The 16322-nt window shown below is 48.6% G+C and overlaps 1 protein-coding gene across 1 annotated transcript in view; it reads right to left on the minus strand.

Annotated features, from left to right (window-relative positions):
• Positions 1 to 9357, minus strand: part of nup107 (nucleoporin 107) — a 46818-nt gene extending 37461 nt beyond the window's left edge. The window contains exons 1-2 of the mRNA XM_080191120.1: positions 9241 to 9357; positions 3872 to 3957 (exon numbers count right to left, since the gene is read on the minus strand). Coding sequence (XP_080047246.1) covers positions 3872 to 3957; positions 9241 to 9263 — 109 coding nt within the window. The 5' untranslated portion in view covers positions 9264 to 9357. The remainder of the gene's footprint in view (positions 1 to 3871; positions 3958 to 9240) is intronic.
• Between the last annotated feature and the right edge of the window lie 6965 nt (positions 9358 to 16322).

Consider the following 16322-nt stretch of genomic DNA (forward strand, 5'->3'; position numbering starts at 1 on the left):
ATTACCTCAAAAGCTGCATTGAAACTACAGCTCAGAAACAAGCCCAACTATTCCATGACCATATTTATGTTCCAGAAGTTTTCTTACCTATGTCAGTCTATCCTTCTAATCCTTTCATCCATATGCACTAATCCTTGAATGAACCTTATTTGTCTTCACTATCCCTTAAGGTAATGAATTCTATAGTCTTGCTGCTTTGTGTGTAAACAACCCTTCTAATTAGTTACTGGGTTTATTAGTGACAATTTTACATTCTTGGCACAAAAACAGAAAATGCTGGAAAATCTCAGCAAGTCTGACAGCATCTGTGGGGACAGAAAAGAGCCAATGTTGATTCCAATGACATTTTGTTCGAGCCTTTATCTAAACGCCTTCATCAGTTCTGACAAAGGGTGTTTTAGACTTGAAACGTTGGCTCTATTCTCTCCCCACAGATGCTGTCAGAATTGCTGAGATTTTCCAACATTTTCTGTTTTTGTTTCAGATTCCAGCATCTGCAGCATTTTGCTTTTATCTTATATTTATGACCATTAGTTTTGAACTTCCTTGGACATGGAAACATTCTTCCATGCCTATCCTATCAAATCCTTTTATCTTATTTATCAGTCAGATTCCGATTCTTTGTCCCTTTGACTCAGGCTTCCTGGGATTCATCTCTTCAATACCTGATTTCTAGAACTGTTGTTTAGCTTCTGGGATGTGCCTTCTGCGCCTTATTCCATTGACCTGCTTGTGCTGGCAGTTTCTTTGTGAATTGCTTTCTACTCAGATAACTGGATCCAAAGCTGAACCACAAATGCTTATGCGTTACATTGCCTTGGTTGTTAAGCAACAGTCCTCTTCTTTACTTCCATAATTACTTCTTAATCATAAAACTCAAATACAATGCAGGATTTTAAGTGAAACTAAAATCTACAGATATACAGGCACCTTTGTTTAACATAAACATTAAAACTTTAAACATCCTTTAGCATACAAGCACAGAAACACAAATTAATCTTAAATGTTCCTTATTTCTATACTCAGAAATACAAATACCAATTAGTTAAACCAGCGCTATTTCCAAACATTGTATTTTCTGATTTATAGCCAACTTGCTATCTATTAGGCTGGAGATTCATGTCTAAGGTCAGAGAATATGATCAAAGGGCAATTGAAAATCCAAGTGTATATCCATTAAATCAATTGCTGTAACTTCTTCAAAGAATTCAATAAGATTGATCATACAAAATCTTTCCTTCCGAAATCAGGCTGTTTAACATTAGGTTTCTAGATTCCATCTAGCAGATCCCATAGATGTGTGCTCCAACACTATGTCATGGTTATGTTGATGTCGTTTTGCTCAAATCGCACAACACACAGAATCCCTACAGTGCAGGAGACTATTCGGCCCAGAGTCTTCACCAACTCTCTGAAAGAGCATCTTTCCCAGGCCCACACCCCTCTATCCCCATAACCCCACACCAATCCATCTAATCTGCACATCTTTGGACTGTGCAAGAGTACCCAGAAGAAACACATGGAGATACAGGAAGAACGTACAAAGTCCAAAGATGTACGGATTAGACTGATTGGCCATGGTAAATTGTCCCTTGGTGTCAGGGGAGCTGGCAAGGTAAATACATGGATAGGGACTGGGTGGAATTGTGGTTGGTGCAGACTTGATGGGCTGAATGGCTTCCTCCCGCGCTGTAGGGTTTCTACAAATGTGCAAACGCCACACAGACACTCAAGGCCGAAATCAAACCTGGGTCTCTGGCGCTGTGAGGCAGCAGAGCTAAGCATTCTGCCACCCTATTTGTGCTTTATGACAGTTCTGTATATTCTGTGGTTTTCTTTAACTTCAGATTCCTTGAGGCACTATCCTCTTTCCCGTTTTATCTTCATACAAATACACTCCTGTTGTTCAAACTTCCTTCAAAATGGCACTCACAATCTCATCTTCCTGCAGTAAAACGGTTCAAGCTACTTCATCCATGCCATTTACTGGAGCAATAAATTTCTTCGTCCTTTCGATTCCTCAAAAACTTATACGAATCTAAATGACTATCAAAGCTAAATGACGATCAGGTTTCATTTAGATGAGTCTCAACCCTTTTGTCAGATGGCCAGGAATGTCCACAAATCAAGTTCTGTAATTTTTGCCATTGCTAAAGCAGTTTCAAATAACCTTCCTTCATTTCTCTTCCTTATCACTCCTGTTTTCCCTGCCTTCTATAATATTCAACATACATATGAAACATGTATACCATAGCCACGTGTGTTATGTTTACTGAACTCCAAATAAACAAGGGCGACATGGTGGCACAGTGGTTAGCACTGCTGCCTCACAGCGCAAGGGACTTGGATTCAATTGCTGGCTTGAGTCACTGTCTGAGTGGAATTTGCACATTTTCCCTGTGTCTGTGTGGGTTTCCTCTGGGTGCTCCATTTTCCTCCCACCATCCGAAAGATGTGCTGGTTAGGTGCACTGGCCATGCTAAATTCTGCTTTAGTGTACTTGAACAGGCGCCAGAGTGTGACAGCTAGGGGATTTTTACAGCAACTTCATTGCAGAGTTAATGTAAGCCTACTTATGACGCTAACAAATCAACAACATTGCTGAACAAGCAAATTTGTTTTGACTCTTTTTTTTGACATTGCCCTTTCCTTCAAAAAAATACATGTGCTTAAATTTTTAAAACTCAACAATAATCATTCCCCAAGCTCATGGCTTTGTTAACTTTAATCTGTGTGGAAAACATGATACCTCAAACCTTCCAATCACGGTGAGAAGCAGACGAATGTTCCAATCACGGTGGGAAGCAGACGAATGTTAATTCAGCTACATTTAAAATAGCGTGTGCATTTCTGGGTGCCACACCACCAGAAGGACTTTGGAGAAGGTGCAAAGAGGGTTTAACCATGAGGAGAGGTTGGATAAACCCAGAAGGACTTTGGAGAAGGTGCAAAGAGGGTTTAACTATGAGGAGAGGTTGGATAAACCCAGATGGTTTTCACAGGAAAGACAGAGGCCGAATGGGGATCTGATAGAGGTCTACAAAATTATGAGAAACAAAGATACGGTAGATAGTCAGGGCTTTTTCCCAAGGTGGATGGTCAACTACAAGAGCGCACATACAGGTTTAAGGTGAGGGGTAAGTTGAGGGGAGACTTGCAAGGAAGGTTTTCCACACACAAGGTGGTGGGTGCCTGGATTGCACTGCCAATGGAAGTGGCAGAAACAGGCACGTTAGTAACATTCATGGTGTATCACGATAGATACATGGATGGGAGGTGAACAAAGGGATAAAAAACACGTATTGGTACAGATTTTGTGCGTTGAAGGACCTGTTCCTATGCTGTATTACTCTTTGAACTGAATTATGAATGCCCAAAATATATTTACTGCAATTAAACAACTGTTACGCAACCATATTTTGTCACAAGTAAACTCAGATGCAGACAATTCTTTGTAACTATATTTGCAAAAAGATGGAAATAAAATTTCATATTTGAAAAAAATCAATGCCCTATGTATGCCTTTCAATTCATAGTATGAAAGAGAGATCTGCCTGTCTTTGATCTTTCCTTTAGCAGTTTGCTGAATGAATCACAAGGAGTGATTGCTAGTTCCAAGATCCAAATGCTTCTCCTTGGTGGGTTTAATATTTTTGAAATATGGACATTATGTCCTCATTCCAACCATCCAAATGATAATGGCAGTCCTCACACTTCCCTCTTCACAAACGTGCCAATGTGTCTCAGAGTCACAAAGATAACTGAGGAATCTTCAAATGAAAATACAAGCACATAATTAACGCACAAAATATAGCTCAAGTGGTTCAAATGGACACCTTTTCACAAAGGGGGCAGAAAGTCAAAAGGATACTCTCAGTTTTTGATGAACTGCGTCTCAGTGAGGTTCTGCTGATCTCTGATTCCCGAATTATAGGAGATAATTCTCCACTCATTTGTCTAAAATAGAATTTACAAAGCAATGTTAAAACTTTAAAACATAGTTGCAAATGGTCATATTACTATGATTCCAAACAAATTTATTGTTTGAGGTTTACTTCTGAACTATTGAATGAAATATGCCATTGATCAATTCAGTAGAGAATATTTTTAAAATAGTGAGACACCAAATGAAGATCAAATTAAAAACTTTACAGCAAAAATATGGAAAAGATATATTGCAACACCAATACAACCTCACAGCTCAACTGCACCCATCAAAAAACTTTCCTATTCACATGCGCCAACCCATCGGTTCCCCACATTCCCTCCCATCTACACATTTCAACATTTAAGTTACGAAGAGAGGCTGGGTAGCTTGGGTCGTTTTCACTGGAGCAAAGAAGACTTGAGGTGTATAAGATTATGAGGTATAGAGAGTGGATAAGGAGCAGCTGTTCCCTTAGATGAAGGGTTAGTCACAAAGGGACACAGTCTCAAGATGAGGGGCAGGAAGTTTTGGAGGAATGTGAGGAAAAACATTTTCACCCATGTGATGATATCTGTCTCTAAAAAGTGTTTTTTTAAAAATCATTTACTCTCAGTTGTAAGCAAACTTTTCCAGTTTGTTTTTCTCATTGTTGCTGGGCTGTCTACAAGTCTTTTTATTGCTGCTTAAACGAGGGTTGTTTATTTTTGCTGGAAATATTTATGACTGAATTGCTGGGAGGAAAAACTGGTTGGCAAGTCAGGTGATAGGAGTTTATTTCATTTTCAATTTTAAGCTGCAGTTTGAGTTTTAGAAGGGATATCAAGCTGAAATGAAGTCTTTCTCTCTCCCTGGTTTTGGAATTTCTGCTGGTTAGATGAAAGCAAGGTCTTGCTTTTCTGAAGGGGGCTGTTGGTGGCTTGTCTGGTGTTTTGGTGTTCTGACTTCAAAATGTTCCGAGTCTATCCAGGGAACTGCAGACTTCATCCAAAGGTCTCATCGTGTGAGCATTATTCTGTACTGTGTTCAACCTGGTTAAAGGGCTTTGTTTGATTCGAGCAGATCAGATATATTTGTTAAGGGTTATACATTATTGTGTTTTGTTTTGTAATTGATGAAATTTATTGCTAATATCCCTCCGCTTTCACTTCCCCCTCCACTTTTCCCTCTCCCTAACCCCTTTCCCCCCTTATCCTCTTCCTCCTCCTCCCCCACTTTCCATACCCCCTATGCCTCCCCTGCCCCCCCCACTCACCCCTTCCTCTCCCCCCACCTACCTCCCTTTCCTTTCCCCACCACACCCCCTTTCCTCCCTCCCTTTGGCTTTCCCCACCACCCCGCCTACCCCCACCTCCCTCCCCCCCCCACCAACCTGCGGCTTCCCCTCCCCCCACATCCCCGGCTTCCCCCCCACCACACCCCCCGCTTCCCCTTCTCCTTCCCCCCAACCACGCTCCCCGCTTCCCCTTCTCCCCCACCACGCCCCCCCGCTTCCCCATCTCCCCCACCACGTCCCCCCTTCCCCATCTCCCCCACCACGTCCCCCGCTTCCCCATCTCCCCCACCACGTCCCCCGCTTCCCCTTCTCCTTCCCCCCCACCACGTCCCCCGCTTCTCCATCTCCCCCACCACGTCCCCCGCTTCCCCTTCCCCCCCACCACGTCCCCCGCTTCCCCTTCTCCTTCCCCCCCACCACGTCCCCCGCTTCCCCTTCTCCTTCCCCCCCACCACGTCCCCCGCTTCCCCTTCTCCTTCCCCCCCACCACGTCCCCCGCTTCCCCTTCTCCTTCCCCCCCACCACGTCCCCCGCTTCCCCTTCTCCTTCCCCCCCACCACGTCCCCCGCTTCCCCTTCTCCTTCCCCCCCACCACGTCCCCCGCTTCCCCTTCTCCTTCCCCCCCACCACGTCCCCGCTTCCCCTTCTCCTTCCCCCCCACCACGTCCCCCGCTTCCCCTTCTCCTTCCCCCCCACCACGTCCCCCGCTTCCCCTTCTCCTTCCCCCCCACCACGTCCCCCGCTTCCCCTTCTCCTTCCCCCCCACCACGTCCCCCGCTTCCCCTTCTCCTTCCCCCCCACCACGTCCCCCGCTTCCCCATCTCCCCCACCACGTCCCCCGCTTCCCCATCTCCCCCACCACGCCCCCCGCTTCCTCTTCTCCTTCCCCCCACGTCCCCCGCTTCCCCTTCTCCTTCCCCCCCACGTCCCCCGCTTCCCTTCTCCTTCCCCCCCACGTCCCCCGCTTCCCCTTCTCCTTCCCCCCCACGTCCCCCGCTTCCCCTTCTCCTTCCCCCCACCACGTCCCCGCTTCCCCTTCTCCTTCCCCCCCACCACGTCCCCCGCTTCCCCTTCTCCTTCCCCCCCACCACGTCCCCCGCTTCCCCTTCCCCCCCCACCACGTCCCCCGCTTCCCCTTCTCCTTCCCCCCCACCACGTCCCCCGCTTCCCCTTCTCCTTCCCCCCCACCACGTCCCCCGCTTCCCCTTCTCCTTCCCCCCCACCACGTCCCCCGCTTCCCCTTCTCCTTCCCCCCCACCACGTCCCCCGCTTCCCCTTCTCCTTCCCCCCCACCACGTCCCCCGCTTCCCCTTCTCCCCCACCACGTCCCCCCGCTTCCCCTTCCCCCCCACCACGTCCCCCGCTTCCCCTTCTCCTTCCCCCCCACCACGTCCCCCGCTTCCCCTTCTCCTTCCCCCCCACCACGTCCCCCGCTTCCCCATCTCCCCCACCACGTCCCCCGCTTCCCCTTCTCCTTCCCCCCCCCACGTCCCCCGCTTCCCCTTCTCCTTCCCCCCCCACTTCCCCTTCTCCTTCCGCCCCACGTCCCCCGCTTCCCCTTCTCCCCCACGTCCCCCGCTTCCCCTTCTCCCCCACGTCCCCCGCTTCCCCTTCTCCTTCCCCCCCACGTCCCCCCCTTCCCCTTCCCCCCCACGTCCCCCGCTTCCCCTTCTCCTTCCCCCCAACGCCCCCCCGCTTCCCCTTCTCCCACGCCCCCCCGCTTCCCCTTCTCCCACGCCCCCCCGCTTCCCCTTCTCCCACGCCCCCCCTCTTCCCCTTCTCCCACGCCCCCCCGCTTCCCCTTCTCCACGCCCCCCCGCTTCCCTTCTCCCACGCCCCCCCGCTTCCCCTTCTCCCACGCCCCCCCGCTTCCCCTTCTCCCATGCCCCCCCGCTTCCCCTTCTCCTACACCCCCCCTGCTTCCCCTTCTCCTACACCCCCCCGCTTCCCCTTCTCCCCCTCCCGCCGCCTCCCCTCCTCCCTCCCCCTCTCTCCACCGCCCCCTCTCCTCCCCCCCTCACCCCTCTCCCCACCCTCACCCCTCTCCCCACCCTCACCCCTCTCCCCACCCTCCCTCTCTCTCTCCCCACCCTCACCCCTCTCCCCACCCTCCCTCTCTCTCTCCCCCCCTCACCCCACCCTCCCTCTCTCTCTCCCCCCTCACCCCTCTCCCCACCCTCCCTCTCTCTCTCCCCCCCTCTCCCTCCTCCCCCCTCCCTCTCCCCCCTCCCTCTCCCTCCTCCTCCCCCCTCCCTCTCCCCCCTCCCTCTCCCTCCCCCTCCCCCTCTCTCTCTCTCCCCCTCTCCCCTCCCTCCCTCTCCCCCTCCCCCCCTCTCTCTCCCCCTCCCCTCTTCCTCTCTCCCCCTCCCCCCCTCTCTCTCCCCCTCCCCTCTCTCCCCCTCCCCCCTTCCCCCCCTCTCTCCCCCTCCCCCCCTCTCTCTCCCCCTCCCCTCTCTCCCCCTCCACTCTCTCCCCCTCCACCCCTCTCTCTCCCCTCCCCTCTCTCCCCCTCCACCCCTCTCTCTCCCCCTCCCCTCTTCCCTCTCTCTCCCCCTCCCCTCTTCCCTCTCCCTCTCCCCCTCCCCTCTCCCTCTCCCCTCCCCTCTCTCCCCCTCCCCTTCCCCTCTTCCCTCTCTCCCCCTCCCCTCTCTCCCCCTCCCCCCCTCTCTCTCCCCCTCCCCTCTTCCCTCTCTCCCCCTCTCTCTCCCCCTCCCCTCTCTCCCCCTCCCCTCTCTCCCCCTCCCCCCCTCTCTCTCCCCCTCCCCCCCTCTCTCTCCCCCTCCCCCCCTCTCTCTCCCCTCCCCTCTCCCCCCTCCCCCCCTCTCTCTCCCCCTCCCCTCTTCCCTCTCTCCCCCTCCCCTCTTCCCTCTCTCCCCCTCCCCTCTTCCCTCTCCCCCTCCCCCCCTCTCTCTCCCCCTCCCCTCTTCCCTCTCTCTCCCCCTCCCCTCTTCCCTCTCTCTCCCCCTCCCTCTTCCCTCTCTCCCCCTCCCCCCCTCTCTCTCCCCCTCCCCCTCCCTCTCCCCCCTCCCCCCCTCCCTCTCTCCCCCTCCCCCCTCCCCCCTCCCCTCTCTCCCCCTCCCCTCTCTCCCCCTCCCCTCTTCCCTCTCTCCCCCTCCCCCCCTCTCTCTCCCCCCCTCTCTCTCCCCCTCCCCCCCTCTCTCTCCCCCTCCCCCCCTCTCTCTCCCCTCCCCCTCCCCTCTTCCCTCTCTCCCCCTCCCCCCCCCTCTCTCCCCCTCCCCCTCTCTCTCTCCCCCTCCCCTCTTCCCTCTCTCCCCCTCCCCTCTTCCCTCTCTCCCCCCTCCCCTCTTCCCTCTCTCCCCCTCCCCCCTCTCTCTCCCTCCCCCCCTCTCTCTCCCCCTCCCCCCTCTCTCTCCCCCTCCCCCTCCCCTCTCCTCTCCTCCTCCCCCCTCTCTCCCCCTCCCCTCTTCCCTCCCCCCCTCTCTCCCCCTCCCCTCTCTCCCCCTCCCCCCCTCCCCTCTCTCTCCCTCTCTCCCCCTCCCCTCTCTCCCCCTCCCCCCCTCCCCTCCTCTCCCCCTCCCCCCTTCCCTCTCTCCCCCCCTCCCCCTCTTCCCTCCCCCCCTCCCCCTCCTCCCCCTCTTCCCTCTCTCCCCCCCTCTTCCCTCTCTCCCCCCCTCCCCCTCCCCTCTTTCCCCCCCTCCCCCTCCCCTCTTTCCCCCCCTCCCCCTCCCCTCTTCCCTCTCTCCCCCCTCCCTCTCTCCCCCCTCCCCCTCCCCCCCTCTCCCCCTCCCCCTCCCCCTCCCCTCTTCCCCCCCCTCCCCCTCCCCCTCCCCTCTTCCCTCTCTCCCCCCCTCCCCCTCCCCCTCCCCTCTCTCCCCCCCTCCCCCTCCCCCTCCCCCTCCCCTCTTCCCTCTCTCCCCCCTCCCCCTCCCCCTCCCCCTCCCCTCTTCCCTCTCTCCCCCCCTCCCCCTCCCCTCTTCCCTCTCTCCCCCCCTCCCCCTCCCCTCTTCCCTCTACCCTCTAAATCCTGCTCTAGTTCACATCCCAAGTTGGTGCACAGACGCTGCTGATCCTTTCTTACTTTTCCGGCCACGTTAAAGCCATGTTGACTGCGCCTCAGAGACTTGCAATCAGCCAGACAAACCCGATCCCCACTCCACCAGCAACGCACGCACCAACCGCCGCTTCTCCCCGGGCCGCGAACCGGAGTTCAGCGCCACCGCGAGCGCCCTCTGTGGCCGGCGGGCGCTTTGACTCATTCAATTTCTTCAACATGGAGCACTCACGCCTTGTGGGCTAGTGTTTGAAAGTGTGCAGATGCACCCGGGCTCCTTGCACAGCAACTGCCAAACATACCATATCATTATCACCTGGAAAGACAAAGTGTGGAGATGCCGGTGTTGGACTGGGGTAGGCACAGTAAGTAGTCTCACAACACCAGGTTAAAGTCCAACAGGTTTATTTGGAATCACCAGCTTTCGGAACACTGTTCCTGCATCAGATGAGTGCAGAGCGCTCTGAAAGCTCGTGATTCCAAATAAACTTGTTGGACTTTAACCTGGTGTTGTGACGCTTCTTACTAGAAAGACAAAGGTAGTAGGTGCATGGTAACACCACCACCTACAATAAGTATTGGCTAGTCAACAATGCCCATATCCCATAAACAAATTTTAAAAACTCTGTTTTCTACCTGTCACTGTAGCTTCTTCGTATAGCAGTCCGTTGGACCAAAGAATCAATTGCTTCCATTCTGGTTCAGCTGGTTCTGAGTTGGTTGAATCACAATCTGCATACTCTGCCAGACATGGGGCGAGGTAGGTGAGTTTAACTCTATTGATTAGTGTCACAAGTAGGCTTACATTAACACTGCAATGAAGTGACAGTGAAAATCCCCTATTGACCACAGTCCATCACCTGTTTGGGAGAATTTAGCATGGCTAATGCACCTAATCGGCACACCTGCAGATTGTGGAGGAAACTGGAGCACCCAGAGGAAACCCACGAACTACAGGGAGAACATGCAGACTTCGATCAGACAGTGACCCAGCTGGGAATTGAACTCAAGTTCCTGGCACTGTGAGGCAGCAGTGCTAACCACTGTGCCACTCTGCCACCTGTCTGCTGACTCTGCCAGACGTGGGGTAGGTGGTACCTGGAGGGTAGGGTAAATGAGATGGTGGGAGGTTTGTGTGCTCTTTCTGATACCTCGACTTCATGCCTGCGTGTTCCCAACTAATTCTGTTCCGGTGATATGGAAGAATGGAATTGATCTGTCACTCTGCTTCAAATGAACTGCAGGTACCAAGTGGTTGATTCAGTGCTATGATGGGGGCCAGCTTAGGATCTCTGGATGTATGAACTAAAATATGTTGAATGGCCTTCCTCATCTGTATATCTCTATTGATCAGGTGGTAATATCAGTTCTAACATTTAAGCATCTCCTGTTTTACATGTAAACACTTGAACCAAATGTTGAATGTTCCCATCGTTCTCTGGTCTTGTTTTGTTTTCCAAATATCTCTAATTTTTTTTCACCTTTCTCTATTGCCTGAATGAGATACTGGGGTAGATTTTAACTTGGACAACCCTGTTTAAACAAGTGGAAAATAATATGCTCCTTATTTATACTGACAGCTGCTATTTTTGAAGTTGCATCCTTCAGGTGGTACTGTAAGTGACTGCAGTGTGCAAATTGTGGTCCTATGAGGTTCATAAGATCTTGAATGTAATATTTACAGTAAACTAAGCAAAGTGCAATGTGCATGCTCCCCTCAGTGTTAGCAGGTGGCAATAAGAACATAAGAACATAAGAAATAGGAGCAGGAGTAGGCCATCTAGCCCTTCGAGCCTGCCCCGCCATTCAATAAGATCATGGCTGATCTGTCGTGGCTCAGTTCCACTTTCCCGCCCTCTCCCCATAACCCTTAATCCCCTCTCTTATCAAGAACCCATCAACCCGCTTCTTAAAAATATTTAGCAAGGCAGCCTCCACCACTTCAACGGGCAGAGAATTCCAGAGATTCACCACCCTTTGAGTGAAGAAGTTCCTCCTCAACTCCGTTCTAAACCGCCTCCCCTTTATCTTGAGGCTGTGCCCCCTAGTCCTACTGTCTTTTTTGAGCGGGAAGAGTCTCTCCACCTCTATCCTATCCATCCCATTCATCATCTTATACGTCTCAATGAGATCTCCCCACATTCTTCTAAACTCTAACGAGTACAAGCCTAGTTTATTCAGCCTCTCCTCATAGCTCAATCCCCTCAACTCCGGTATCAGCCTAGTAAACCTCCTCTGCACTCCCTCCAGGGCCAAAATATCCTTGCGCAGGTGCGGCGCCCAAAACTGCACACAGTACTCCAGCTGCGGCCTCACCAATGCCCTATACAGCTGCAGCAAGACCTCCCTACTTTTATATTCAATCCCCCTCGCTATGAAGGCCAGCATCCCATTCGCCTTCCTGACCACCTGCTGCACCTGCAAGCTGGGTTTTTGCGACTCATGCACAAGGACCCCGAGGTCCCTCTGCACCGTCGCCTGCTGCAGTTTTTCGCCACGTAAGTAATAGTCCTTCCTACCATTCTTCCTACCAAAGTGGACCACCTCACACTTGCCAACATTAAATTCCATTTGCCATTTCCTGGCCCATTCGCCCAGCCTATCTAGATCCTTCTGCAGACTCTCCACACCCTCCGCACAATTTGCCTTTCCCCCAATCTTGGTGTCATCAGCAAATTTCGACACCCTGCACTCGGTTCCCTCCTCCAGATCATCTATATAAATGGTAAATAGCTGAGGCCCCAGCACCGACCCCTGGGGCACCCCACTAGTCACCAACCGCCAATCTGAATAGCACCCATTGACCCCCACTCTCTGCCTCCTATTTGACAAACAGAGGTGAGTTTGTTACTCATTTGGCAGTACAGAACTTGAGTAATGCTGAAAAAAGAGACATGTTATTGAAGATTTTTCATTTTGCCCTTGTCAGGACAGCTCAGCAAGATCAACCAACATTAAAGGGAACAAAATTTATACTACATTTTATTGATCTATGTTGGATCCTGAATGGTCTTGATAAAGTGGATAGTCTAGTTTATTTATTGGTGTCACAAGTAGGCTTACATTAACACTGCAATGAAGTTACTGTGAAAATCCCTTACTGTTCAAGTACAGAGGGAGAATTTAGCATGGCCAGTGCACCTAACCAGCATGTCTTCTGGACTGTGGGAGGAAACCGGAGCACCAACATGGAAAGGATGTTTCCTCTTGTGGGTAAGTTCAGTACTAAGGGGCATTATTTTAAAATTAAAGGCCACCCTTTTAGGGTGGAGATGAGGTGACTCTTTTTCTCTCAGAGGATTTTGCGACTTTGGAAGTCTCTGCCTCAGGTGGTGTGGAGATGAGGTCATTGAATATTATTAAGGCAGAGGTAGACAGATTCTTGTTAACCAGCGTTTCCTGGGTGACAAAGAAATACTTATTTGGTCGTACAGATCTTGCCACTTACTTGGAATAAGGCATTGGGACTAGGGTTCAGCTGATGCTGACTTCCATGCTGAAGGCTGACCTGGCTGTTAGCGACCGTTCTCTCCTGTCCTTGCTCTGCCAGATCCATGGCTCCCTTCTCTTGAGTATTGCTGAAAAAGACATCTTTCATCCTGCACAATCAACAGTTGCAAGAATATCAAAACCAGAGGAAACAACAACTTTATATTACATAAAAAGAGAATGTGGTTGGCTGGCAAGTGGACTGTGATTGGTAGAGGCATTGCCAGGGAAAATGCACCAGTTAATGGTGACGTTGGTGGCACAGTGGTTGCCTTACAGCACCAGGGACCTGATTCCTGGCTTGGGTCAGTGTCTACATGGAGTCTGCAAGTTCTCCCCATGTCTGCCTGAGTTTCCTCCAGGTGCTCCGGTAAGGTGCATTGGCCATGCTAAATTCTCCCTCAGTATATCCGAACAGGCATCGGAGTGTGGCGACTCGGGGGTTTTCACAGTAATTTCATTGCAATGTTAATGTTAGCCTACTTGCAACACTAATAAATAAACTTTAATTACTGCCAGCATTGATTGAAAATTTAAATCAGGCAGCTTGACTCCGATTAGTCAAGACATTCCCCTGAGGAATGAACCAGTGAATGGCTATCACTTATTTTGTTTAGCTGAAACAGGTGTGATATTCTTCCTGTCTGCAAAACACAGAGCCCTGTGTACTAATATATGTAGCTTTCAATATGTACAAATGCGCCACACAGTGAGCCTGATTGACAATCTTAAATTGGTTTATCAGCATCACTTTTAGCACACCAAGGATTATTTAGCAAATATTGTTCAATCATGTAATCACACCTAATATAGGATACTGTGTTTTGAGCTGCTACAGTGCAGTATGTGCAGCATGACCGGTATTTTGCCACTTACAGGATGCTGCTGTCAAACCAAAAAGACATTCTGTCTATCACACAAATGAGTAATGTGATATATGAATTGTAGTGTCAGTGTGATGCCAGGTGCCCAGGCCGTATGTCCCAAACACTGATGGATCATATCAAACAGCATGTCCCAGTCACTGTTTACAATAGGCAAGTAATAAACCGTACCCAAACAGTCCACACTTACAAAACTCAAATTCTAGAAACATCCTTTTAAGCTAATCTTTCAAAGATTCAAACATACTTATTTTTATTATGCATTTAAAATTTTCAATAAATTAGTTTCACAATATCGTTAATACAATGAAGAATAGTTTTATACACCACCTATTTATGTCATTTCAGAAAACAAAATAAAGGGTTCCTGGCTTGCAGGAAATTAGGATTCTTCATTGTGATTCTTGAGTATAACACTGGAATAGGTTGAAACAGCAGACAGGATGCTGTCTTAAAATAAAGAGATAATTGAACCAGGGTAGATAACCTTTTTTATTTCAGTTACTAAATTTCCACTTACTCTGTTTTTAATGTAATTTTGTCCCCACACAAATCAAATTTGACTTTTGTAAATAGTTACACTAAATCTCTGAAATAACTAATGTAGAGCCGCTTAGCGTTTGGTTCTCATATGACAGTGGAGAGATGATTCTGTATTGATGTCAGAATTAAGATGGCATCGCTATCTATGAGAAGCAAGGATCTTATGTGAGAGTATGGTGCATGAAGGTAAATCTTTGAAATGTCTAAAATAATAGTTTCTTATTCACCCATGGTGGTGTGCAGAAAGAGCCTGCTATTTCTCAGTTATCTACTAACTGTTGCTACTAAGCCTACTCCTTGTTCTTCATGAGTCACTTCTTAACCTTCGACATATAAATAGATGGCATTGTCAGTCGCTTTAGGAAATCTACTTGAACTGAGAAGTCGTGATGCACAAAACCTACTACTACAATTTACGAGATGATGCTGCGTACATGCCAGACTTACCCAGATCTATTCAGATACCAGATTTTTTTTAAGCAGTCAATGTCTCGCTTAGTTTTTTCTCAGTGCATCATTGTAATTCTGTAAAGAGGTCAGCATCATTTGTGAATATAATGGGATGGAATTGCAATGAATTTCATTGAAAATGGGACGGCTTCTATAATGGGGCAACTAATCCAAAAGACCAGTTTCATGCCTAGGGGGCAAATTGAAATTATGCTTCATTAAGCTCTGTGATGAGCATTTAGTAAGCTTTTGATAGTTTATACTTATCATTATCCGTTAAGACAGTCTTACAGTCAGTTAACCCTTGTAACTGGACTAATTCAAGAATATCTGTTGTGGTGTGTTGTGTGTGAGTAATCTGAAGACAAAATGTTAATTACATTTCAAAAATGCTTTTTTTTGTATACTACCTACTCAAAATGTTTGTGCTAAACTGCTAAAATGTAGCTGTCAGTAAATTTTCTGTGAATGTTTTTTTCGGTAAACTCTTTTAATGACATTTTTATCCAAAAAAGAATGCACTTAATAGATCAATGAAAATTTTGAAAATCGGGCATCATTACCAGGTCAATGGTCAGACCTTAAAGACAACCTGGTTAGTTTACTATATGCAGCCTGATGTTTTCTCAGCATGTTAGAATTGCAAGTAAGAAGCTCTTAAGTTATATATAAATAAGATTTAGACAGTTTCAACAAAATGCAATTACGTTTAGGGAAATGCTGCATGTAAGATGTTTTTACAATTGCAAGAACATGTGACATATAGAATTTCTAAACCTTTCCTTGGATTTACCATTGCGGTACAAAGAAGCTTAATCTGTGTTAAGATGTGTTCATAAAAGTCACACATTATTTAATGACAGTTAAGTATATGGCATCTATTTGTGTCAAGATGACTGTGACATATCTTTACATTTGTGAGATGTTTGTATGGTCATTTGGTTCTTTGCAAAGAGATGAAATTCTCCACTGTTGTGGAGTCTCACTTAGTAAAATCAGATATTGGTGTGCACATTAAAAATCATCAACAGCACATGCCCAATTTCAAATAAGCAGCATGGATTTGTAAAATAAACTTCTAAAATGCCATTCACTTAATCATTGGATACAGAATTTACAGAATGTGCTTCACCTAGTCATTCATCAACTCAGTATGCATATCCTAAAAAATGTAATGGCACCCAAATGCAACGGGATGATAATTACAGATTTTTTTTACAGTTCCCCAAGCAGGAAAATATTTACACTCAAAGTAATTAACAACTTGGGTAGTTCAGTGTCAAGTCTTGCTTTTGGATTGGTACCCAGAAGTACTGAGAACATTATTGCAGGATAACAATTCACAGAAAGTTATTATCATATTTCAGCTGCAATATCAAATTCATTCTGTTGCCTATTTTAATGTTAATATCCAAGTTGTTTTCTGGAAGTCAATGGTCTTTCAACCTTTGCATTACCCTTCGCTGGTGCCCTCTAGTGGACTGTAAATTCAACCCGTGCTTCAAGACAGCAAAATTGCTTGACGCTCAGCAATGTCCAGTTAATGTTGTGATATCCAAGCTGCTGCACATAACTTATTTATGGCTCAAATGTTCCAGCTGATCAGCTAACTCGGTCTCCATTTAATCTTTAATTTACTACTCCATTGGTTTTTGCTGTCTGAATTTCATGGCTTGAAAATTTGGAGAAGTCTCCTGCAAATGAGTTTCTATTACTTGAAGAGCACAAGAGAATATAGGATGT

The sequence above is a fragment of the Carcharhinus amblyrhynchos genome, chromosome 6 (genome assembly GCF_965287045.1).
Source record: "Carcharhinus amblyrhynchos chromosome 6, sCarAmb.v2.hapA, whole genome shotgun sequence".
NCBI lineage: Eukaryota > Metazoa > Chordata > Chondrichthyes > Carcharhiniformes > Carcharhinidae > Carcharhinus > Carcharhinus amblyrhynchos.